The sequence below is a fragment of the Pangasianodon hypophthalmus genome, chromosome 4, assembly GCF_027358585.1.
Source record: "Pangasianodon hypophthalmus isolate fPanHyp1 chromosome 4, fPanHyp1.pri, whole genome shotgun sequence".
Lineage (NCBI taxonomy): Eukaryota > Metazoa > Chordata > Actinopteri > Siluriformes > Pangasiidae > Pangasianodon > Pangasianodon hypophthalmus.
The window spans coordinates 5,474,919-5,501,817 of record NC_069713.1 but is presented as its reverse complement, the minus strand read 5'-3'; the positions used below and the strand labels follow the sequence as shown (position 1 = coordinate 5,501,817).

Sequence of the window (26,899 nt, the reverse complement as noted above, 5' to 3'; positions counted from 1 at the left end):
CTGATCCTGCATGTTTGTTAATCAGCATGGTCTTTATATCTGACACCTGCTCATGTTTGCATGAAAGAAAAAACCTCCTGCTCATGAGACTTGTTGCATCCTGGTGTATCCCAGTCCCAATGCACTAGTCTCTAGTCTCAACCAGAAAACAAAAAGAAATTGTGCATCTCATATTGATATCTGTTTCTGTGCTTAGAACACATTATCTGTTCATTCCACACAATGTATTCATGTTCAGTTACATCCCTAAGATAGACTACATGGCCAGAAGTATGTGGACACCTCAAATTAACATCTCTGTCCAGATTTAGTTCCTATTTGCTGTGCACTCTTCTGCGAAGGCTTTCCACTAGATTTTGGAGCGTGCCTGTGGGGATCTGTGTTCATTCAGCCTCAAGACCATGAGTGAGGTCAGGCACTGATGTCGGACGAGGAGGTCTGGGATGCAGTCACGTCAGGGCTCTGTCCAGGACACTCAAGCTCTTCCACTCACTCCAACCTTCACACACCATGTCTTCACGGAGCCCGCTTTGTGCAAACCTGTCATGCGGGAACAGGTTTGGGCCTCTTCGTTCCAGCATACAAACACGTTTTAGACAATTGTGTTCTTCAGACGGTGTGGACAAGGAGCGCGTATGGTTGTGATGGTCAGGTGTTCACATACTTTTGGTCATGTGTAGTGTATACTGTAGTGTATATGAGTAGTATGTGACTTTTATTTTGACAGTAATCCTACCTAAATCCACCCGGATGTAAAAATGAGCTAATTTGGTTGTTACTGTTTCTGGTGTAACCCTGCAATAGAGAAGCACATGTTTAAACCCCCAGGAAATAATAATAATAATAATAATAATAATAGTAAGAAGAAGAAGAATTGTCCAGCAACAATGGTTCGCGGTTGTGCTTTTCCCAGCTGCACCAACAAGATGACTAAAAGAAGTGGACTCAGTTTTCATCGTCTTCCTTTCCACACTCCGGAAATGCTGCACTTGTGGCTGCTCGCGCTGCGGATGGATGTAAACACCCCGGTTCCTAAACTGCGCGCTGCTGATCTGCGGGTGTGTGGAGCTCACTTCTCAGACGAGGACTTCTTCACAGAAACCGCCCGCAAAACCACACGCAAACTGCGGTGTCTGAAGAGATCAGCTGTGCCTCACTCGGAGCTGGGGCATCACTGGGGCATCCCTGACCCTCAGGTAAAGTGTCACTCAAGCGCAACAGTGTTACACTGCTTCCTCAGTCAAAAGAGTGCCACACACTCTTTTGTGTAGGCCCACACACAGCAAAAAATACACCATTTCAGTTTATAACTAACATTTCAGAGTGCTCTAACACATCTAAAATGACCCTGGACACAATAAACAGCCGTGTGTAACGTTACATCACAGCAATATCCAACAAAAAACTATGTTTATCATCAATCCTGGCGACTGTCTAATGATGTCGCGCATTGATACCTCAGAAAGTGCAAGTAACCGGAACTACTTTACACTGTATTCCATTGTAACAGTTTTTGAGATCTCTGTCTCATCACAAGACTTTCAGTTTTGCTATGTACTTCAAGATTTTTGTTGGCCACCTACACAGTTACACTCACCAAGCACTTTATTAGGAACACTACACTAATACTAGGTTTATAGGGCCTTCCTTTGGTTTCAAAACAGCCTCAATTCTTCATGGCATGGATTCCACAAGATGTTCTACTGAATTCAGATCCAGTGACTGAGAAGGTCACGGAAGAACACTGAGCTCCTTGTCATGTTCCTGAAACCAGTTTGAGACGACTTTTGCTTTGTGACATGGTGCATTATCATGCTGGAATGATAAGGCATTAGAAGATGGATGAATTGTGGCCTTGAAGGGATGCACATGGTCAGAAACAGTACTCAAATAGGCTGTGGCATTCAAGCCAGGGTTAACGGGCCCAAACCATTAACATTCACATTCCTACACCATTACACCGCCTCCACCATCCTGGACTGTTGACAGAAGGCAGGTTAGGTCCATGGATTCATGCTGATGTGCATTCTGAGATGCTTTTGTGCTCACCACACTTGTACAGCGTGGTTATCTGAGTTATCATAGCCTTTCTGTCAGCTCGAACCAGTCTGGCTATTCTCCCTTGACCTCTCTCATCAACAAGGCGTTTCTGTCTGCAGAACTGCCGCTCACAAGATGTTTTTTCTTTATTGCACCATTCTGAGCAAACTCTAGAGACTGTTGTGTGTGAAAATCCCCAGAGATCCACAGTTATAGAAATACTCAGACCAGCCTATTTGGGACCAACAATCATGCCACAGTCAAAATCACTGAGATCACACTTTTCCCCCATTCTGATGGTTGATGTGAACATTACCCAAAACTGCTGGCCCGTATCTTATGCGCTGCAATGCTGCCACACGATTAGCTGATTGTATAATTGCATGAAAGAGTAGGTGTGCAGGTGTTCCTAATAAAGTGCTCAGTGAGTATATATACAGTATATAACTTGCAGTGAAATGAAAACCTGGCCTACTCCTCTATAGACTGTGCATTTAAATACATAATTAAAAATCAGAAATATGCTGAAGATATAAAATATAGTTATATATCATAACATATCATTTACCAGCAATTCAGCAAACGACTTCGAGGTTTAGTTTTATTTTCCTGTTAAATACTTTGTTACCATTGACCTAAATCACGGGGTCTCAGGCTTGGTCCTGGAAAAAAAAAACCTTGTCCTTCACATTTTAGTGTTTTTTCAGCTCTAACACACCCACTTCACCTTGAATCAGGTGTGCTGGGAGCAGGGAAAGCACTCAAACATGCAGGACAAAATGGCCGGAGTACTCCAGGACCAGGGTTGGGAAGCGGTGGCCTTTGTTCATCTTCAGTAAGCACTTTATCCTGGTCCAGGTGTTGGATCTGAAGCCTGTCCCAGGAACAATGGGTGAGAGGTGAGGAATGCAGCCCTGGATAGTCCATCACGTCACATCACATCACAGTACACCATGCACACACACATTGACACCTAGGGGCAATATACCATCGACAATCCAGAGAGATCAGAGGAAACCCACACAGACACATGGAGAACATGCACAGAAACCCAACACAGACAGAGACCCGAGCTCAACATTGTACCAGCGGACCCTGGCAATTTGGTTAGAAGTTATCGTTATTAGAAAACTCGAAAGCATCCATCCCAGTTGACTTGATCTAGTATCTTAATTTATTAGAATGTGCCTTAATAAGGTGTCTAATAACCTAAATGTCAGTATTTGTATATTTTTAGATGTATATTTTTTTTATTGTTCTTTATTATTCCAAATAACATGGAAATGTCTGGAGGAGCATAAAATAAGTTCTGAACTTCCAGAGTTGCTGTAGAAATCAGTAGATTATTAGTATTTTAGTATTCCATATCTTTATATCTAATCATGTCATAATTGGACAGGTGAAAAAGATGAGCAGTCAACAGTGTGTGTGTGTGTGTGTGCTCTATTTGACTTATGAGCTTTAATAGGCTTTAATAATCATCGCCAACTATCATTGCATCAAAGAATCGTGTTAATAGCTAACTTTGTGATAACTGGCCAACCAGAATGAGATGATGGAAAGCTACCAAATATCAGCCTGTGACTGTAGGTTCAGGGAGGCAGGGTTTCATGTGCGTCATCTTGGATGTTGGGGTCAAAGAATAAACAAAGTAATATAATTTAAGAGATAAAATAATTTTATTATAATTTCAGTATTAATATCTTAACATACGTTTTGATCACTTTGTTGTTACATTTGATAAAAGAATAAGAGGCCTAAATGCTTTAAAGTCAACATGAAAACAAAATTGAAGTTTTGTGGCCTTAAGGTTATCTATAAGCTAGTGTGCTCCAAAGCAATTGCTACATCTCAAATTGCCTACTTATACTATGAACTAAAAGTATGTACTCTTTCTGTGAAGGAAACGTACATACTTTTGAGTGTGTAACAAAATAGTATGCAAATACTGGGACATACTAACTAACACATCATGTAAAGGGAGAGAACATTGTTGCGTAGTTATGCACACCGTCACCGTAAACAAACTCCTTGTTGCGTTTCAGCTTTTCTTCATTCATTATTCTTTATATCATTTATACTATATCATTTAATTTACCATTCCCTTGATTTATTTTTGCACATTTCATTTACACCTCTCTAAAATGTATCCTTGAATTCGGCGAAGCAAACCGTCACAAAACTCCTCCCTTGTGCAAGGAGTCGTGGGCAATATTATCTGAAATCTACTGGAAATAGCAGACCATCTGGGTACCTTTGGGATACTCATTTCAATATACTATGATTTGGGACACACTAATTCAATCTCAGATACTATTTAGGACAGATAGTAGGCGAATTGAGACGCAGTATTTGCAGCAGTGTGCGTAACTAGGCAACGACATTCTCTTCTGTTACGTGACGTTATGACGAGTATGTCCCAGTACTTGCATACTATTTTGCTACACACACAAAGTATGTACCTTTTCTTCACAGAAAGAGTATGTACTTTTAGTGCATAGTATAAGCAGGCGAATTGAGATGCAGCATAACTGTCAAGTACGGCTTAGTCAGGGCTGTGAGGTAAGCTAAACACTATTGGCTATTTAAAAAGGGGGAGGGGCCACTTGATATGTCCCGTCCTGACTTCCTGTTTCAGTGGATATTTCATCAACACATTGAATGATGCTGCACGTTTCAAGGCACTTCATGGGAACTTCTTAAATGTCTTGTTCATTTCATCATTTAAAAATACATGTGTACAAACCGTTTCAGTCAGATTTGGATTTTGTCTATACAGGTTTTCAGTTTTTTTTTTTTTTTTCCTCAACCCAAGAATACGTGTTGAATTTTTTTTTAAAACTGTGGCAGTCACACTACTGATACAGTGGCTGAGATTAGAGATTAGGCTAAAAACTAATCTCTATCTCTACTGACATCCATCCATCCATTTTCTGTACTGCTTATCCTACACAGGGTCACAGGGAGCCTGGAGCCTATCCCAGGAGACTCGGGGCACAAGGCAGGGGAAAACCCTGGACAGGGTGCCAACATATTCAGGGCACAATCACGCACACATTCACACACTGCGGACAATTTAGAGCTGCCAGTCAGCCTACAACGCGTGTCTTTGGACTGGAGAAGGAAACCGGAGTACCCGGAGGACACCCCCATAGCTCGGGGAGAACATGGAAACTCCACGCACACAGGGTGGAGGTGGAAATCAAACCCCCAACCCTGGAGGTGCGAGGCAAACGTGCCAACCACTAAGGCACCCTGCGCCCCCCCAAACATATTTATGACCTTTGCCCCTTTAAATCTGATGCCCTGTGAGGGTCTATGAGAGGGCTTTTTGCCCTTTAGTAGCTTTAGAAACTCACTTTTATCTAAAATCATTTTAAAATAGTTACGTGTAGAAATAACAGTATTGAACTACAAACACTGGAGTTTCTCAGCTAAAGCAGCCATGTTTTTAGAACGTGTCAGCTGTGCCTTGTTTAAAAACAAAAAACATCTAATCTAACTCTAATATCTGTAAGCCATGCTATTTCAATATAAGGGACAGCAAATAAATAGATATTCTATAGATTAAAGTTGGAAGCCAATTGCAATGTCATTTTAAAGCTGATGGTGGATATATAGTGCATCAAAGTGTGTAAACTCGATTAAATCATATTTATTAAGTCTAGAGGCGTTCTGACTTAGATGTATTTTTTTCTCACAGGATTGTAACCTAAAAGATGAGCCGCGTCCAGTGATTATAGGACAGTATGAGATTGTTACAGTACCTCAACCTGATCACAAAGGTAGGGGACAATGTTTTTGATTATTGTTTAACAACAGAGCAGGTTGTCATGCAAAGGTTATTGCTGGTTTATACTTCTGCATTGAAGCATTTTTGTGAATTTGCCTTGCAATGCAGAAAGGAGAATTATGGGTAAACTGATGGACTGACATGCATTGCAGAGTCCTAACAGCACTTGGTGTGTATTGGTGTGTATCAGTGTGCATCAGTGGTGCGAACACTGATTGGTTGAGGCAGGAAGTTGTGTCCGGTTGCATATCTTCGAGATAAGTTAGAGAGAATAGAGAAAATAATATCTAAACTTATATATTGTATATAAAACTAAGAATAATGTTTTAGTTCATGTACATTAGCTAGCTAAAGTGTTGGGCCAGTTTGGTTGGTAATTTATATTAAGTGCATTTGAGATGGTATGCAGTTGATGGGAGTTATTATATATTCTGTTTTATTATGCAATATCTTGTCTTTGAATTGTCTTGATCTGTGGAGCAAATCAGAAAAATCGCAAACTTGTCCCTTTGACTTACCAACCTCACCAACTACCTAACAGCATGGTATCTGCGATTTAAAACTCAGAAGTAAGATCCACATCATCTCCACTCATTCTGCAGGAAAACACAGAATTTTATTTTCTGCCCCCTAGTGGAGATTTTCATGTTTCGTGCAAGTACGATGGCAGACACCTACGCGACCGCCCATGGATGACAGCCTCACGAGTTCACAAATTCATGGACACAGAGGTATAAACCAGGCCTAAAACAGTTTACAACTTTAAAAAATCTTGTCTAGTAGCACTTTTCATGGACAGTGCAGTATGTCACGGTATGGTTGCTAATCTCAATACAGAACTATTTGTACCCTGGTCAAGTTCCTTTGTCAGATTTCCATTGATATAAATAAATTGCACATACCAGTACCAAAACCACTGTAAATGGAAGTTGTTTTCTGAAGGTTGTGAGGAGGTGACATCATTTCCCACATACCACATGTTATCACCACAGGGTCAAATGTCTGAAATAACTTTTCTTCAATAACTTCCTTTCTGTTTGTCATACAGAGATGCTACTTACATGTTCATGTTTTCAGGAACTCATGGCCCATTTTCTGGCTATCTACAATTTTTGCCATTGGTCTGTCATTGTGTGTGTCTAAGATTCTCCTTAGCTTGATATTTCACAACCAAGTCATTGAATGTTTGTAGGATTTATATGGAATTATCATTGTAACTAGCAGATGAACTGATAGCTTTCAGAATCGCTCCAAACAGGTTTAAGGTCACAGCAAGGTCAAATATCTGACAGTTTTTCTGAAAAACTGAACTAGTTGTCTGAAACAGCTTCCTCCATGTTTGAAGTATACTTGTATTTGAGGCATCCAAATTAGTAACAAGAAGGACTAGACTAACTGTTGATGTTGCTGTTGCAAATTCTGCTTTTTTTTTTTTTTTTCTTCAAAATGGTGTTTCTTAATAATAATTGTGTCTATACTGTTTTTCATCAAATAAATGATTTATTAATTGAAAGTATCATGATTGGTTTAGTTAGGTGAGCAGTCAATTTCTGCTCTCAGAAAATATTTCAATAACAAAAACTCCTATGTACATATTTTTAGGCCTAGCGATATATCCTTGTTCAATTCTCTTGTTATCCTGGTAAGAAGCCAAACCAAATTCAGCATGAATTACTTGGTTACAGTGTAGGTCACTTGGCCATGAAAATGTTGGAATACAGATTTTTTACCGTACCAACCAGTCGGTGGAAGGGATATAAAGCAAACATATGTAGCACGTGCTCCAGCTGCAAAGGAGGAGTGTTTGACTTCTGTGTTGTAGGCCACACATTCTGCTCTAATTGTTTTTGCTAATTGAGAAACTTTCACAAGGTTTCATAGTGATGCCAGATGGTTAAACATAAATTTTATGTCTTGTCATTCTTGCATTTTGGTTAAATATAAAATGCAATACGTTGAGAAAATGTGCCGTTTGATTGAACTTCTAAATATCTTTCCACAGCTGTCAAGAGCCTTCAGCCTTCTTATCAAGGAACTAGCATTTTTAAGACATTATCTTTGGGTGTTTTTTCTTTTCTTGGTTTACGTTATGTTGTTACAATATCTTAATTCAACATTTTAAAGTGAATGTGTTATAGCTTATTCACTGGTATTTAAATATGCAAATGGCACATTGAGTGAATGTATCTTATTTTTCTTTGATTTTAGGAGTAGTGAGGTGCTGGTAAACACACACTGTCTGCTGGAGCTCTTTCAGTTCTGCTGGCTTTGTCATAAAGAGTGCTGTATTACCATTGAGGGCAATGAGAAGCTGTTTTCAGTCACCCAGGACTGCCAGAATTGTGGCCACCACAGAGACTGGAGGAATCACCCGCCTTCAGCCGAGCCTGCAGAAACATATCATAATGAACCCAAAGACCACGTAGAGACATTTGATGAAAAACGTGAGGATAATGATGATACAACTTCATACATAGAGGTAGAACACACGTTGGAGCCTGGGGATGAGGATAGTGAGGAGGTGGGTATTTATTCTGTTATTCAATCTGATACAGCATGAAATACGATAACTTACCTGTGAAAATATTAATAACTGCAGAGTCTTCTGGCCACCAGTGCATTCACAGCAAACTTTTTCCTAGAGCACACAACTCCTTGATTTATTTAGTTGATGTGATTGCTAGTAAGAAGGCTGCTTTCAGTGGATAGGCTCATAAAGAAAGTATTTAAGGGATTCCAGCACAAAGGGAAGGTCCCACACCGAAGGTGGACGGTGGTGGGTGGAGATGCCTTGTCCATTTTTGAAAGGTAGTAGTAGCCTGTAAGACCGTAGAGTGATGCCATCCATGGTGCTGTAGTGCACTGTGATGGCTGTCATATATGACCGCAGGATAGATGTGGACTTGCTGAAATCTATCAGTTCTTGATGAAAGGCCAATTCCTATGAATTGGACAGTGCACAGGGCCCTGATAATAAGGTGAACACAATTCACAGAACAACCTTTACTTAGGGACATACAAAGCCCATGTTAGGGGTTCTTTAGAATTGATTCTGGATAGTACTCAATTGGTGATTCAGTCCAAGGGGCCAGACCTACAGACACAAGCGTCCTGGCTGAGGGTTCCAACTCATGCCGTCCATTTGGCACAACAGATCCACTTGGCAAAGATGCCCCCAGGGTGTTCTGACAGCTAGTGAAAGCAGTAATGGGAACCAAGGTCTTGCCAGCCATCTAGGGGCAAGAAGTAGGCCTAGTTACTGAATCCTGCAGAGTGCAAAGAATCAGTGGTAGAGATGAAAATATGGTGATGCCCGTTATAGGCCAGGGCATCCTGTCCTAGCGGCTGTCTAGGTCTGCCAGGGAGAGCCATAATCTGTAATCTGTTCACTTGGCACTGGCAAAAAGATTTACCTGTGTCATGTCAAACCTTTCCCAGATCTGAGCTACCACATATTAGTGTCGATGCCAGCTCATGTCATGTCTTGGACACATGACTTTGCATCTTGTCCACTGCACAGCTGTAATATACTGGTAGTTGAGTTGTTGTCAGTGATGCCAGTTGTAGGTGAGCCCAATTTTGGAGGTCTATGCAGAACGGAGAGATGTGCTTGACCTTTTGCTACCCTAATGGTGGATATAGTTGAACATCACAATATTGTCTGAGCAGACAAGCACATAGTAATGTCTACAACTAGCAAGAACATCAGGGCCTGGTGGACTGCTCTTAACTGATATGTTCTAACCTTTGGAAGGACCATTCCACCCAATCTAGTAAGGGTGCTGTCCATGGTGATTATCTCTCTCTGCAGGGGCACCACACTCGACTCTTCTTTTAGACTTCTTTCATTGAAACAAGGACACGTTCCAGTCTGTGGGATTTAGGGTGCAGTTGCAGGCTGATAACCCACTTCTGGAATGCCTAGAATTCAAGCCAGCTTAGCCAGATCACTATGTGGCTGCCATCATAACTTTAAGCATACCTCAGCATACACTCATACTGCACATGGTGACCTGACTGAATCTGATTGGCAAGCATAATAATATCCACCACACTTTGGCTGATGGGGCGACTAGCATTCTCACTGAATCTTGCCTAATGCTGATAAACTCTGTGACCTGCTTAGGTGTTAGAGAGCTATTCCCTGAGTCTGCGATAAGTCTGAGCACTGCAATGTAAAGTTGGGTGGACCTAGCCTGCTCCTTGGTGTAGGTACACAGGAGTCAGTTGTTGTACAAATATGGAAGTATCCTGATACCAGTGGACATCAGAGAAGACTGTCCGTATATGTCTTGAAAACACCCAAGATGGTATGGAGATGTTGAAGGGCAGGACTTTGGAATCCCTCCTCCTGGAAGGCAAATCTTTAGAAGCATTTGTGTTCTGGGATCATGAAAATAAGTGTAGAGTCTTTAGAAGCCAATTTGGCCTTCTTAGTTCTAAAATTTGATGGAAACTACCTCCTTCTGAGCAAGGAAGTATATTGAGTAGAACCCTTTGTTTTGAATTTTGGGGTCTGCTGTTTCAAGTGTCTCTGTCTACAAGCAAACAGATGTCTTTGGACAGAGTGATAACTCTTTTGAGGCCTGGGACATTTGTGTGAGTGTCATGGCCGGGCTGGCTGGACCAGCTGTAGATGGAGGAGCCGCAGCTGTAGGAGCAGTTGGTTGCAGCAGCATCTGGAGCACCCATTGGGCCTTGGCCTCCTCCTGAGTGATAGCTTTGAATCACTGCTATTGTTCGTGGTGATAGTCAAGGAGGGCTTGATGTTGCGGAGTTTGGCACCTCCTCCCGGGTTTCGGCACCACTGTAGAACCGTGTGTGTGTGTGTGTGTGTGTGTGTGTGTGTGTGTGTGTGTGTGTGTGTGTGTGAAGGAGGATTCGGGAGACAGGCGACTTTTGACGGAGCTTTGTGCTTCTTTCATTGTCCTTTTCTTTATCTCACCTGTGAGCGCTTTTCAGCATGCACAGCTTCATTATAATACAGAAAAATAAAATTAAAACATAAACTCTTAAAAAGCTATATTCAGTTTTTGCATTGTTCTCCTATGTTCCTTCACTTATGTTTTTGGCTTCTTTGTGTGTATGTGCTTTAAAAAAGTTCCAACCATATTCAGGAAATCTGTACATTTGCTCTATTGTTTCTCTTCTTTTGTTTGCCTGTTGTTCTGGTGTTTGGTTGGACATTTTTTTTTTGTTGAGACTGAGTTGGCAACTTAGAAAAATGTTTTCAAGATGATTAAACAAGGTTATACACATTGATTAACTACTATTATACGTATACATTTTAATGACGTGGTCATTTTAAGCCTTTTTTCTGGACATGTAAAATTGTTCACATTATAGTTCACATTAATCCAAGTGCCCTGATCAAAGGATTTCTATATCCTACAGGTTGTGGTCCAGATTGGGTCATCGGATCATGAGGGCAGTGAGCAAAGCTATGAGCAGATGTTCATCGAAACAGATGGGTCATATTTTTCAAGTACAGAAGAGGAAACAAGCTTACAGGAAGAGATGATGATGAAGAAGAAGAAGAAGAAGAAGAAAAAATCTAAAAGAGAAGACAGTTCGGATGAGTGGCAGCCAGATTTGGGTGAAGAGGCCACAGACTCTGATGTTTCCATGGATGAAGACCTGTTCACAGCTTTAAAGGAGGATGGTCAGGGTAACCTTGCGGTGTGGTGTACACAATGTGGGACCGAGGCCTTGCTCTCCTGTTCTGTGCTTCGACACAAAAAAGTATTCTGCTGTGCTCAGTGTGATGCTGGCGGTGATATTGAGATGCTTAGTTTAGAAAAAGTATCTGTTCGTTTTGATGACTTGGCCAGTTTTCAGAGGCATGCTGAACAGGAGCACGGAGTCAAGACATTCTATAAGTTGTGTCAGGAATGTGGCAAGTTTGTTATAGCAGACCCTCAAACCAAAGGTTTGAAAGAACATAAATGTGAACAAAAGATCAAATTTATTGTCTGTCCAGAGTGTGGAAAAAGATTCCTCACTGAGGTCGGCTTAAAGAGGCATTGCACTAAACTGCATGAGGATGCCGACCACCCATGTAAATACTGTTTGAAGGTGTTTAAGAACAGACCAGCAAAATTGGAACATGAGCAGACTCATCCTAAGGAAAAACAGCCATACAGCTGTCCAGACTGTCCAGAGAAATTTGACAATCTTTACAAACGCAACAGCCACGTCAGATCCCACCGGGGTCCATATAAGTATTTGTGTGATATATGTGAAAAGCGCTTTAAAGACCTCCACAGACTGAGGAGGCATAAGCTCATCCACTCTGGAGAAAAACCTTTCAAATGCCAAGTGTGTGAGCGTTCCTTTAACCAAATGGAAAACCTCACTTCCCACATGCGAGTCCACACTGGAGAGAAACCTTTCATGTGTGAGCAATGCGGAGAGTGTTTTAACCACAACGTCAGTCTGAAGAACCACAAGCAACGACACCATGACTTGGTTTTGAGTCCAGAGGAAGACGAAACAGGGTGAACTAGAGAATAAGGAACTGAATACAGCGGTAGACGTTCCATAGTAAAAGTCTAGACCACATGATTAAAATGAATACAGTGAAACATGATACAATGTTGCCATAATGTGTTTGTTTTTTCCTCTTTTTTAGCTTGAGTACGATTCAGACTGAAATGTTGCTTCCCTGATGAGTACTTTTGTATGCCATGTACATTTATTGTCAGGCATTTAAAACCAAAATCACTACTTGATTGGGTGGGAAGCAATACAAATGAGCACCTTTATGAGTGTTGTCATACTTAAGAAAATGAAAAGCACGCTAATAATTACCTCAGCTATATATGCATGTGAAACTAATCGCATCTGAATACGGCTTTAACTGGAACCATAGAATTTAAAGGCACTCCCTGGAGCCATGATCTATTAAGATACCAAATAATATTGATCAGAAAGAGAAATTTTGGGTTATTTATTGTGCACTTACCCCATTCTTGAAAAAAAAAAAAGGGTTCCTCAAGGGTTCTTTGGATGGTTAAGTGTTCTTCGGATGGTTCTTTGGACAGTTAAGGGTAAAAAGCATGGATTAACCTTCATGTGCAAAAGTGATTCGACAATCGATCCATGGTTTGGAAGGAATTCTTTTACGTGAAAGCAAACTTGGGTGCAGATTCACGTATTTGGGCCAAGTGTGAAAATGTCCCTAGAAACATTAAAGAGTTCTCTGAAATGGACAAACCAAAGAACTTTAAAGGGTCGTAGATAGAACCCTGTTTTTCTAAGACTGCTGATGACCATATCTGATCGTATGACATAGGTCTTTATCCTTTTAAATAGTCATTTATGTCTCAAACAGTATAAAGAGTAATGTGGCAAAAACTACTCCAGGGAATTAAAACCAATCCTACCAAAATGGATTTCTTTGGAATGAATTTGTTATTCATTTGTCAGTGTTTCAAAATTTGTCCAACAACAAACCACAACTAATAGAAAATGTTTCCTACCCAATTTAGGGAAAAAAACAGTGTTTATGCAAACTTCCTAATTTTTATGCCTATGCACCATTCCTGGTGATTGAAAAGCAGACATGCTATGGTTGAACAAAAAGGCTATATCGTATACAAGGCTTTATTTTAGTTCATGAGAGAAAATGTGGTTATCTTTGTTGAGAGACACATAAATGACCATCCGAACACATTGTTATTATTAAAAAGTTTTGATGGTACTATATAATAAAATATATTAATTTATAACTGGGTAAAATTACCTGCAGAGCGTGGTTTTATTTCTAAATCTACACTGTAGGTTTGACTAGCACAGGAATAAGTCATGCTTTCCAGGCAATAAGATGCTCTGGACCAATACAAGATACCAGATCCATGTGATCAAAAGCCTATGATAAAGATAGATGTTCTTTATTCCCATCTAGTAGTCTGTTGATCGGAAAGCCATGATGAAATATTGAACCGTTCTTTGCTTTAATTACAAGTATATAACCTTTGCATCAAAATCAATGTGTCTTTAGATAGAGGAGTATAAAGGTATTGTTTCTTTAGCTCAATTCTGACCACGGAATATGACTATAAAGAGAATTTCTACTTTATCTATTTAAAGGAATTGCTATTAATTACTAAAAACTTCCCACTGTTTGTGGTTTGTGATTACAGGACCACTGCTGGCTGGAGATTTTGTCTGGCCGACTGTTCTTAAGCAGTCTTATGATCAAGCCCCAGGGCAATACCCTAACAGTATTTCAGTGTCAGTATAAAATGCTTGAGAACGATCCACCACTTAAATAATGTGTTTAGCAGTGGTCCCTTTAGTGGCCCCCTTTTTGTTAATGGGATTAAAAAATTGTGCATAATTATATAGTAACGGTATGTATCTGATAAACGCGCCAAGGGGGTAGTATGTAAGGTAGTAGTCAAATCATCTTATGTAAGTAACAGAAGATGATTTGACTATTAATACTTTTTCTCTGAGCTATTTTTTTTCCTTGTATTTCCAGATTTTCTGCTTCTCAGGAAACAAACTGATAATGTCCTTTTAGAACGCTTTATGCATTAATTCTGTAACTTTTATAAGTCATAGGCTTATATAGTCGTAGGCTTAATCCAGTTTATCTAAATGCATATACCAAAATATGTTTCTGAAAGCAAAATTAGCAAATTGTTTGCTTCAATGAGTAAAGTTTTCTGAAAATGGTATCTATAGACATGTCCCTGCCGACTTCTTTAAGCGCTTTCCTGATCTGTTGATTCGGCGTTCTAGGGTTTTTCATTATTAAGGAAAGTATTAATCAGTTGTCCTTGGCTACAGTCTTCCTATGTCTCCTGCATCATTTCCTGTTGCTCACATCCCCGGTACTCACTTGATTCTTAATATATTTGAACATTTGATTTTGATATGCCTAACACTTTGGTTATTTCTCTGAGGGACTTCTGGTTTCTTAAGCCGACTGTGGCCTTTTTTTGTTTCCACTACCTTTTGGGCTTGATGTGGTGAGGCAATATCACCACACTTAAAAGCTGAAACAAAAGATACGTTTCTGTTTCTCAGTATGGAGTGACATTTTTCACATCATTAACAGTGTCACTCCATACAGGTAAAACAGCTGACTGAAAACTCAGGCCAATCCAGTGTGACAGTCTGTAAGTTAATAGTGGTGTTAACCGAAATTTTCTGTCCAAATACGACTGAAATGGGTTTATTTCCTAGTCTTTTGCTTACTTTTGTTTGTCCTGTCCAAATCTTAATCAGAGTCCATTAATTTGTAGTGATTATCTTTCATTTACCATTTACCTTACATTAAGTTTGGGCAAGTTCACTATAAGAAGTTCACAGTAATTACAAACACAAAAACTTCCTTCATGACAATTCTTATAGTACCAAGCTGTATAAATACACAACTCCTTGTTATCATCCCCAGTCTTATGTACTACCTCCTGTGTATGAAGCTGCATTCTCATTTGTGTGTGTGTGTGTGTATATATATATATATATATATATATATATATATATATATATATATATATATATATATATATATATATATATATATATATATGTATGTATGTATGTATGTATAATTTTTTTTTAAAATCAAATACCACCACATTTAGGTATTTAGGAAAAGCCTCCGGTGACTCCTCTGCTATCTGTGATATAACCACAAATAGCTGTCCTGGATGACTGAAAACAGCCTCTCATGAAACAGAATACACAGGTGGTTGTTTTTCATCTGTAACAGGAGTCCAAGCGTAACAGTGCACATATTGTTGAGGAATGGTTTGAGGAACATTAGGTATCGTTATTACGTCCATGGGGTAACCATGGACAATCAACTGTCCTTCTCCTCTCACTTTGCAAATCTGACGCGCTCATGTCGATTTCTCCTTTATAACATCAGAAGAATTCGTCCATTTCTTTCCTCACAGGCCACACAGGTGCTTGTTCAGTCCCTTGTCATTTCAAGACTGGACTACTGCAACTCACTCCTGGCAGGTCTGCCTCTGAGCGCCATTCATCGTCTGCAACTGATCCAGAATGCAGCTGCACGACTGGTTTTCAACCTTCCTAAATTTTCCCACACCACCCCATTGCTACGCTTCCTCCACTGGCTTCCTTGCCTACAAAGCCAAAAACGGACCAGCGCCCACTTATCTCAAAGCACTTATCACACCTCGCACGGCACCACGCTCCCTCCTATCCTCCAGCACTGCTCGAATGGTCCCACCATCTGTCAGGGTACAAGGAAGGCATGCATCGAGACTTTTCTCTGTTCTGGCACCAAGGTGGTGGAATGAACTTCCCCTAAATGTCCGAACAGCTGAGTCACTGGCAGTCTTCAAACGATGTCTAAAGACTTACCTCTTCATAAAGTACTTAAGTTAGCACTTTCGCAAAAAAAAAAAAAAAAAATCCCCAACAGAGTTTTGGACTGATGGTATTCCTAGTTTGTGACCTAGTGAGCCAATATCAGAATATATTTTTGATAGACTTCAAAGCACTATTGTAAGTCGCTCTGGATAGTCCGATCCATGGCAGCTCCACCTCACAACTTACAGGACTTAAAGAATCTGTTGCTAACATCTTGGTGCCAGATACCACAGCTTTCAGAGGTTTTGTAGAGTCTGTGCTTTGGCGGCTTGCAGCTGATTTGGAGGACGAAAATAAACAGCTCTATTTTCAGTGTTGGATGTAAAATGTGCTCAGTATGTTCACAATCAACCAGGAATTATTTAGTCCAGGATAGAGCTACATGGACTGTGAATGTTAAATATAGTTCTGAGATGTAAAAAAAAAAAAAAAGTATAAAAACCATAGTATCCAGTAAATTTATTTATTTGAAAGGCTTAGCAGAAGAACACCAATTTACAAACCAGTAGTGTTGGGGAAGCTACTTTACAATTGTAACTTTACAATCTTATTGCTTATTGTCTGTAACTAATCAACAAACTAACGTTTTGATAAATTAGTTGGCTACACTTAAGTGGATCGTCAAACTGAGAAAAATCAACTGTGACATTTTTAATTTATTGTACAGCTAATTTTTTTTTGCACAAAATAAAATGTACCTGCTTGGTACGAATTATGCCAAAGCCACTTTAATTAAGCAGTTAGTGTTACTTAACTGTAAAACATCATTAAATCAACATCAACAGATATTGAGAGTACTTATTCCACTACTCTTGGTTGAGCTAATTTCTGGAAATATCTAGCTACAGTAGGTTTGTCACGCTATTACATGGTGACTGGGGTCCATTACATTATATTATATTATATTACATTACATAGCTTGTTACTGGAAAAGCTACATTATTTGGAAAATAGCTCATCTGCTGCCATTCTGTTAAAATGTAGTTAAGCTAGGAGCATGTAGCAACACTGCAAATCAAAAATATTTATGATAGATATAGAACATACATATTACTGTATATAACCAACATATTACTGCTATTTAAAATGCAGCCCATGTGATTAAAAAGCCTCATATATTCTAGTTTTAAACAGTAGCTAACAGTAAAGCTACAAATAGCTATTTTGGAGTAAAAGCCATACACCATAAGACCAACACCAACACCATAAAGAAACTCAATATTATTCTGAAATTCATCAATTAATTGTTGTACTTGCAAATAGAGAAAGAAATGTCTGGTCCTGAACTACGAGGATCCAGCTGAATTCCATGCGTCCACTTCTCGTAGCCTATAAAAAATAAAGAACATGAATCTTGAGTCATGAGTCTCATTTCTCTATGAATAATTTTAATTAGTGAGAAATGTAGAGATCTCTGACCTCCACTAGAAGGTGATACAGATGAAGGAGAGTTCGTCAGTCTGTGGCAGGCTGACCCACTTCTTACTCTCAGACAGCACCGCTCCGGTTCTCTCCACATCACCACAATCCTCCACTCCGGTTCCGTTACCTGGAGCCCAGTTTTGGTAGCAGATCATCTCTCCTCTCACCCAGTACCAGAAGCCCAGAGCGCAGGTGTGACGCAGGCCAATCCACATGTTAGTGGAGGCGTTTTTAGTGACTACTTTCACCCAGTCCTGCATTTCCTGCGAGTAAACAGAAACCAGGTCCATGTGATTCTGTCTGCAGAACTTCAGGGCTTCTTTCCACGTCTTCTTCTCAGCAATCACGATGAGTGGAGTTCGTTCTGCAACGAGAGATGAAAGATGTATATAAAAAAAAATCATTTTAGGTAGTTAAATATTTGTGGGTTTTATGTTTTGATAGTGTCCTTTTTAGGCATCTTTAGGTATTTTCCTGTTTAAACCTTTTGTCCAAATTCAGGCTTTTTTTCTATAATAATAATAATAATAATAATAATAATAATAATTAAAGCTGCAAGCAACATTTTTGAGGGCCAAGCACTCATACATTCACAGATGTCCTCCAATTGTCGCATAAGAAATCAAAGGAAAGCAGAGGCATAACTATAGGCAAAGGGATTGAAGAATGATTTGTAGTTTCACGCATTTGCCAGTCATTTATGGGAGAACGGTTTTGAATATCAGCGTCCCTTTGATAACTTTTGTTTAGACAGGCCTCAAGATGATGTGAGCCAAAACTGGTGAATATTGGACAAAATTTGGAGGAGGAGTAGCAAAAATGGCACTTAGATGTAAGCATTTTCGCCATTTTATTGTAACATTTAACCAGTAGGTGGCGCTGGCACAAAATTTGTTGCGTAGTCTCAGAGTGTGGTCCTGAAGATGCCTACCAAGATGTATATCAGTGTGCAAGGTCATTGATGAGATACAGCCTCGCTTCCTGTTTGGTGGCTTCGCCATCAGATTCATTGGCCCAAATCGTTTGGGATATTCAAAATTTTTTGGTAAATTTTTGTGAGGCTTTCTCTGAAGATGATGTTTTCCGTATTTGGTGATGATGGGACAAAATTTGTATGACGAGTAGCAAAAAAACAGTTTTTGACAAGATCCAAGATGGCAGAAAATCTGATTAGGTGGAAATTGACGTCATAGGGTGCATTGAACTCGTCTCGACCCAGAGAATCCAGCGTTTTAAACTTTGGACACACGATTCAAAAGTTATGACCATAAAAGTACTTCCAAATTAGGCCCAAATTTGACCCAATGGGGGCGCTAGAGCGTTGTCAGCACTTGGCCCAAATTTGGTGAGAATGTTCCTTAGACCCTCCCCAATCAGTCAATAATAATAATAGTAATGATAATAAAAATAAATTAACAATTACTACTACTACTAATAATAATAAATTAATAATTACTAATAATTATTTTAATAATAATGAATATAAATATTATTATTGTTTAACAACAACAATGGTAATAATTATAAAAACATTATTTCTATTATTAATTAAGAATAATATTTATTTGCACAGTTTTTCCATACAAAAAAGACAGCTCAAACATGTAAAAATTCGAAATAGGGACATAGTATGACCAGCGATAATACTAATATATAACTAATATGTAAATAGGATGGAGATTGCCAGGCACTTCTGTAAGTCTCTCTGACTAACGGTCTCTAGAAAAATGCTGTAAATGTAAATATAAAATATTAAGAAACAACATGGGAAAAGCAAGAATAAAATAAAAACAGAATAAATCATATAAAATAGTTCATAAATGAAAAACAAGTATGAGATAAAATAATAATACATTTTATTTATAAAGCCAACTGAGATTAGCACAGAAATTTAAACTATTATATTTATAATATATTTATATATTATTATAAATATTAAAACACTTTTTAAAAAGGTACGTTTTTAGACCCATTTTAAAACCATCAGTCATTTGTGGAGCCCTCAGATGTTCAGGGAGGGCGTTCCACAGGCGAGGAGCAGCGGCGCAAAAGGCTCGATCCCCAATGGTGCGGGTCTTAGTCCTAGGGGGGAGGAGACGATGAGTGTTTGTGGAGCGGAGGGGACGTGCTGAAATCTGTGGGGTGAGGAGTTCTTTAAGGTAAGTGGGGGCGTTGCCATAGATGCACTGATGTGTGAGGAGGGAGACCTTGTATTCAATCCGGGCGGAAATGGGAAGCCAGTGTAATGATTGAAGAATTGGTGTGATGTGTTCGTATTTACGCACTCTCATCAGGATCCTAGCGGCACTATTCTGTATGTGCTGGAGTTTCTGGATGCTCTTGCTAGGGATCCCGATGAGAAGAGAGTTGCAGTAGTCCAGTCTGGAGGAGACAAAGGCGTGGACGAGTTTCTCAACATCATGTAGGGAGAGTGTAGGACGGAGTCTGGCTATATTCCTGAAGTGATGAAATGATGTTTTGCAAAGATGTTTAATGTGAGCCTCAGAGGTTAAATGAGGGTCAAACCTAACACCAAGATTTGTAACTAATGGTGATAGGGGGATGTCCTGGCCAGAGAATGTAATACAAGTTATGGTAGATGTTCTGATCTGATGAGGGGAACCAATGAGGATGGCATCTGTTTTTGAGCTGTTCAACTGGAGAAAGTTATGATTCATCCAAGCCCTTATCTCCTCCAGACAGGCAGTGAGTGTAGTTAAAGTTGATGATGATGATGACGATGATGATGATGAGTGAGCATCAGTTTTCATATATAGTTGTGTATCATCAGCGTAACAATGGAAAGAAATTCCCAAGCGACTGATGACTTTGCCAAGGGGGAGCATGTAAAGAATGAATAAAATAGGTCCAAGAACTGATCCCTGTGGAACGCATCTAACAGCATGTGAACGGGACCTTGAGCTTCCCATGGCCACAAATTCAGATCTGTCTGCAAGGTATGACTCGAACCAACGCAAGACGGTGTTATTAAGTCCAACGGAGTGGTGTAGCCTGTTGAGAAGTATACCGTGATCAACGGTGTCGAACGCTGCAGAAAGATCCAAAAGGACAAGAAGTGATGGTGAACCAGCATCAGCTGTCATCAGCAGGTCATTTGTGACTCTCACTAAGGCTGTTTCCGTGCTGTGAGCGGAACGGAAACCAGACTGAAACTTTTCAAAAATGTTATTGTGTTTGAGGTGGTCTTGAAGGTGGCTGGCAACTACTTTCTCCAGAACCTTAGAGAGAAATGGCAGGTTGGATATGGGCCTATAGTTAGCAAAGATTTGAGGATCAATTGAGGGTTTCTTAAGTAATGGTCTGATTATGGCCGTTTTCAAGGCAGACGGTACATGGCCAGTCTGAAGGGATTGGTTTATTATCATGGTGATAAGGGGACTGATGGCAGAAATATTTGCTTTCAACAGAGGTGTAGGAAAAGGGTCGAGGGCACATGTGGAGGATCTCATCCCCCTGATGGTGTCTTCGACCTCATATTGAGTAACTTCTGGGAAGCAGCAAAGCAGGATCGAAATATCAGACTGCGGGTCAGCAGTTGGGGCAGACAAGGAGGAGGGAACATAAAAAGAGGAGTGAATTTTATCAATTTTGGTTTTAAAAAAGGTCATAAAATCGTTGCATTGTTCTTCTGTAGCTCCTGTGAGTGGAGCAATTTGAGGTTTAAGGAGGTGATTTATGGTGGAGAACAACTGTTTGGAATTGCCAGAACTATTGTGAATAATATTTGAATAGTACTGTGACCGTGCTTCTTTGACGGACTTCAAATAAGCTTTTTGGTGGTCCCGACAGGCCAGCTTGTGAACAGTAAGTCCAGAAGCATTATACCGCCACTCAATGGCACGTCCAGCTGCTTTCATTTTCCGCAGATCGCTTGTGAACCAGGGAGCTGAGCGAGAAAACGCAATTGTCCTAACTTTGATGGGTGCATGAAGATCCAAAATGCTGCTCAGTATCTTATTATAAGATTCCACAGATTCAGTGACTGATGAGACATTTACAGAATGAAGATGTTGAAGGCTTAAGGTCAAGTTTTCTGTGTTAATGTTTTTCAGATTTCTGAAACGTATTTCACGTTTGGGTTTGATGTGGGAAGACAGAAAAGGCAGCTCGACGGAGATGACCTTATGGTCAGATCATACACAAATGGTGCATTTAAAAGGGGAGACTCAGTAATGACCAAATCAAGAATGTTCTCTTTAGTGTGTGTAGGAACATCAACATGTTGTCTGAGGTTTAAGCAATCCAATAACTGCAGGAATTCTGTAGCAAGATGGCAAGATGGGTTGTTGACATGAATGTTAAAATCTCCAAGTATTATTATATTGGAAGAGGTTGTGCAGAAAGTTAAAAGAAAATTGTATAACTCTGAGATGAAGCATGCATTTAGTTTGGGTGGCCGGTAGATTAATAGTACTTTCATTGTGAAAGGGGGCTTACAATTAAATGCCAAACATTCAAAGGAAGACAGCTCAGGGAGGGCCAGAGGGGACAGATCTAGGTGACTGCGGTAGATGACAGCCAGGCCACCACCACGGCCAGTGCGACGAGCTTTTTGGAAATAACAGTAGCCAGGAGGACAGGTCTCATTTAAAACAGAAAAAACATCTGGTTGATGCCAGGTTTCTGTGAGGCACATTATGTCCAAACTTTTGTCCCGAATATGATCATGTATGAAGCAGGATTTGTTTGTGAGGGAATGTGTATTAAACAGTTCAATTTTAATTTTAGATGAAGCAGTGAATCTACGTACTGGCCGAAGTAGGCTGAAATCCACTCCACGTTTTCTGTCTGGCTCCATGTGTGGCGCTGTTGCAGTATCTCCAGTGCTACTAATCCACAGAGTATCAGTTCTCTGATGACGTGGAAGAGATGCTACAGGGCGCACAGCTGCCCAAACGGAAGGTATTTCGTTACCAGACCGGGAGTAAGCAAACTTTCGCCGAGAGCTTCTGTGGATATACCGGGGACGACGTAGGAGTCCAAGTTCTTTAATGACTGATATACATGATGGAATGTTATGGTTGTTATATTCTATCAGTTGAGTGGCCGAGTAGTTCATTATGCCAGTCACACGGGCTCCACGTCTGTTGTTAGCCACTAGCCACAGGGGCAGTATACAAAGAATACAGTGTTCAGAGAAAGGGAAGAAATCGGCACCAAGAAATCATCCGTGATGTGGCTGCAGAAATCGAGACCAGAAGAGATAAATCGTAGTGAGCACCAAAAGGAGCTGTGAGCGCCGGGAATGCAGGCAAAATGACAAAAGAAATCATAAAAATATAGTTTGAAAGAAAAGATTTAAACAAATAACCATCAGATAAAGTATTTAGCTGATTTTAAACACATGTACACTAGTTGCCTGTCCATTTCCTGGTGCATGAAAACAGAAGGCTAATGTGCATCTCAGTTCCACCAGCTCCAACTACAAGCTGTTAAAGAGAATGAACTAAACCTGTGCAGTAAATCTGTTTAAAAAATTGTTCTGGTACATTACTCACTTTTATAGCAGACAAATTTAACCTTGTGATGGCATTCTGCATCATTCCATTTATTCTTTTCACTTGCTTTCAGGATTTCCACACAGTTTTCAGTCTTCTTGTTGTTTGGCTCTTTATCATTCCAGTACTTGTATGACAACTGAGTGTTATCTGACCAGACCCAGGACCTCTTGTCATTACCAGTCGAGGACTAGGAAAGAAAATTTAATACCACACATTAGTCACAATCACAGCTAATAAAACTGTTTTAAAGAAACGTGGGTTTGTTTAAATGATTTAAAAAGGATGTTTTTATTTTGAGGTCTGTAAGAAGTGCATTTATTTATATCACAATTAACTCTTAATCTGAAAACTTATAACATTCATGAAAGGTAGAGTAATACTACATATCAAATAACTGAAATCAGTGTGTAGTTCAGTATGTACATACATGTTAAGTGTAACGTCTAGTTCTAGTTTTGAAATGTTAGAGTTGTTTTATAAGGTATTTGTACAATATTTAAAGACATTTGATCAAACGATCAGCTAAACACAGAGTCTTACAGATACACACCTGCTATTGCTTTTGTAGAGTAGAGTGTTGGCTGATCAGTTAAAATTGTTTATTTTAAAGTTACTCAAAGGGAAAAATTAAAACAGAAATATCCTCAGTGTTTAAACAATTATATTTAAATTAATGAAATAATTAAAATGCTTACAGTGCTATTAACCTGCTTCAGTCCAATCCAGAAATGTTCTTCTCTCCCGTTAAGAACGTCCTTTACAGCATTCATTTCTTCTTCGTTCTCGATGGTGGCCAGGTCAGTGTAATTCACTCTGCAGTATTGCTGAGCTTCGGTCCAGTTCAGTGTTGTGTTCACCACATAAAACTGACGAGATGCACATAAAGCGAGAGCCCACAGTCCTGCTGGGATAAGAATCTCTCATGAGCTGAGTAGTATGATAATGAAACAGATGAGACTTTTACAGATTAACAAAAGCTTCAAGTGACCTGAGAAAAGCAGAAGGAAGTGCACAGATGAACCCATAACTGTGGAGCACAAGAGGGGAAAAAAAAATCAGACATTAAATATTAGTACAATTTCTAGAACAAGAGCTAACAGAATGCACATCATATGTGCATTTTCATTTAATGACAATAAATGCATTTAAATTAAATTAGTTTATGCTACACTTTGACAACAATGACAGTAGCTTTAAAACTGTTGCTAGACGAAGAACAAATACTGCTTAGCTGTGTGCTTTTTATGTCTGACGGAGATTCTACTCAGTCCTTACACAGACACAGGGGTAGCCACATTATATTATTTTCTATGGATGTGTATTAGTATTTTATCCCACCCTAGAATGCCACCTCAATAGACGTCACTGGGTCTAACCTGTCCACGCCTTTGTGAAAGCTCTGGCCTGTGAATATTATCCACCGTTAAAAGCATCCACTGTGCTGTATTGCATTTCACTGTGTGAGCATTTTTATGTGAGATACAACACACACCCTTTCATTTGTAACAAACAGGAACTGTTTCAGAGTGAAGAGCAAACTGTTCACTGCACCGCTCTTATGTTGCCTTATCTCTCAGTGAAAAATGGAGCAGGATTTGCTCTATAGTGTGTGCTCTTCTCTATAGTAAACAGTGCATTTAGAAAAACTGAAGTGAATGTTTCTGTAAACTAACAAATGTCAGGGATTGGAGTCTGAGGTGGACGCAAGTGCAGGTATGGTTTAATCAGCGCAATACAAAACTCACACAAGGTACATGAACAAGATCAACAAGAACATGAAGCGAACTCGACAAACACAAGACAAAGAGTGCTCCCAGAGACAGAACTTAAATACCCCTGCTCATTAGACAGAAATGTGACTCAGGTGTGTGTGAGATCTCCTGAGGTGTAGGGGCTGATGGGTAATGTAGTCCTGACAACAAACTTGACAAGGAAGACTATCACATGTTCATAATTTACAAAGTCACGTTTACAGAGACAAATGAATCAGCTGCAGCCAATATTCATGTACCAGTGTTACCTAACAGGCTATTTTTAACTATGACTATGACAAGTTTTAAAAATATCCGAAGCAAACTGAAAGCAAGGTGCAAGAAAAAAAAAACAAAAAAAAAAACATCAGTTTTCAAATATAATGTACTTGAATGGTCATCTAAATACTTTTTCTCCTGAGCGTTAGTCATAACCCATTCAGCTTGTCAGTTCTGTCAATACACTAGAGTCATATTTCTAATTTTTTTTTTTTTTTTTTTTTTTTTGAGAAAAATTATTTGATTTCTGGATCACTTAAGAAATGGATAACTTTCCAGAGAGGAAAATGTTATTTATTATTGTTCCATTCAGGATAAAGTGGCTCCTAATAACACTTTCTCAATCAATCAATCAATCAATCAATCAATAAACAAACAAACAAATAAACATGACATATAATAATGTTTGTTTTCAAGAACATTTTTTGAAGAATTGAATTACTAAACTGAAATTTAAAAAGAAATCATCAAATTTGTAGTTTCTAAAGTTATTTCTTACCTGTTAGTGACGGTAAAGGTGCTCTGGTGTCTCTGTCTGGCGTCTGCTGTCTTTCCTGAAACTCAGATAAGTTTCACATTCACAGCTATTTCTTTGTTCATGCTCTTCCTACTTTGTTCTGTGCCACTTTCCATGATGTTCCAAAGACCGAAATGCAAATTAACCAAAACACAGTTCTGCAGTCGATGTGTGTATTATACGCTAAAAAAAAAAAGATGATTCAACTTATAATCACCAATACGTTATTTATTCACTAGTCTGAATTATGTCTGTTAAAACCTGTGTGAATAAACTAACATTAGAGTATGAGATGTATTTTTAGACTTTTTAAGCCTCTTTGCATTGCACAGTAGCTTTTATAAACACACGCTGGGTTTTTCCTCTTGCTTTGTGTATATTACACTGCGTTTCCTGGTGTAGTGCTTATCAAACCCCCACCATTTCTTCTTTTACCTTTTTCTAAATCACCTTATTACTTTGTTTAGAATATTTTTAAGCGCTTATGGTATGGGCTCTCAGCTATGGGGACACAATCCAACAGTACAGACTGTAGTTCTATGCAAATAACCCTGATCTAAAGAGGATTTAATGATAATTAAAATTGTCATAATTAAAAGTGAGTATTATTATAATTAAAGTTTAATTAGCCCTCATTCAGTTAGGAGCACTGACACACTGTCACTGTAATCAAAGTGGCCTTTACACTGGACACTAGCAGCATGCAGAGCAGCTATTTAAAATAAAATAACATCATCTTCCATAGCATGGTCATGGTTTTAAATGAGAAACCCCACAAAATACAATAGTCATACTCTATTTTACGATGTATGGCCAACATTGTAATAGCACATGGGTGATATTTAAGTCTGTAGTCTACTGCAGCAGCAAGGGCTCTGGTGTCGACTAAAATCCAAATCCCGTTGCACTAATAAACTTTATGTGTCATATACATACATACACTGATGCATGTTTATTATATCTACAGATATCTGCACATTAGATTTCCTCTACTAGTGCAAGAAAGCATAAAAAATGACTTTTGGTGTAAAATGGAATTTCTACTTATGAAAATATTATGCGAAATGCAATAAGGGAATCCATCCCCTTGTTTATGGGGCTCAGGGTTCAGTGCCCTTGTGTGTATATCAAATCAAAGATGTAGCTTTGGACTACACCTCCTGACTCTCATGAGCTGCAGTGTGATGCGAGTGTCACCGACACTCCTTGCTCTAAAACT

The 26,899-nt window shown here is 39.3% G+C and overlaps 2 protein-coding genes and 1 long non-coding RNA gene across 7 annotated transcripts in view; 1 reads left to right on the top strand and 2 right to left on the bottom strand.

Annotated features, from left to right (window-relative positions):
- Positions 1 to 13,563, top strand: part of LOC113547304 (zinc finger protein 454-like) — a 42,294-nt gene extending 28,731 nt beyond the window's left edge. Inside the window, exons 1-6 of one of the 5 annotated variants that reach the window (XM_053233711.1) lie at positions 1,058 to 1,196; positions 5,744 to 5,825; positions 6,468 to 6,564; positions 7,836 to 7,883; positions 8,044 to 8,354; positions 11,228 to 13,563. In XM_053233711.1, coding sequence (XP_053089686.1) covers positions 5,790 to 5,825; positions 6,468 to 6,564; positions 7,836 to 7,883; positions 8,044 to 8,354; positions 11,228 to 12,334 — 1,599 coding nt within the window. In that variant the 5' untranslated portion in view covers positions 1,058 to 1,196; positions 5,744 to 5,789 and the 3' untranslated portion in view covers positions 12,335 to 13,563. Of the gene's footprint in view, positions 1 to 34; positions 1,197 to 2,800; positions 5,263 to 5,743; positions 5,826 to 6,467; positions 6,565 to 7,835; positions 7,884 to 8,041; positions 8,355 to 11,227 lie in introns of those variants that run through there. The other 4 variants (XM_053233713.1, XM_053233712.1, XM_053233709.1 and 1 more) reach the window with 4 other exon arrangements.
- Positions 13,564 to 17,526: 3,963 nt separating this feature from the next.
- Positions 17,527 to 18,071, bottom strand: LOC128318216 (lithostathine-1-alpha-like). Its single transcript, XM_053233721.1, has one exon. The coding sequence runs from the start codon at positions 18,013 to 18,015 to the stop codon at positions 17,614 to 17,616; it is 402 nt and encodes a 133-aa protein (XP_053089696.1). The 5' UTR covers positions 18,016 to 18,071; the 3' UTR covers positions 17,527 to 17,613.
- A 5,620-nt stretch (positions 18,072 to 23,691) lies between these two features.
- Positions 23,692 to 26,014, bottom strand: LOC113547245 (uncharacterized). The gene is made up of 3 exons (XR_008301691.1): positions 25,663 to 26,014; positions 24,122 to 24,160; positions 23,692 to 24,034 (listed from the first exon to the last, which is right to left on the bottom strand). It is a non-coding gene; the product is annotated as an uncharacterized LOC113547245 (long non-coding RNA).
- Between the last annotated feature and the right edge of the window lie 885 nt (positions 26,015 to 26,899).

What these genes read in the sequence shown, in the direction of transcription:
- LOC128318216 (XM_053233721.1), bottom strand. Translation starts at nt 18,015, where the DNA reads ATGATTTTTTTTTATATACATCTTTCATCTCTCGTTGCAGAACGAACT.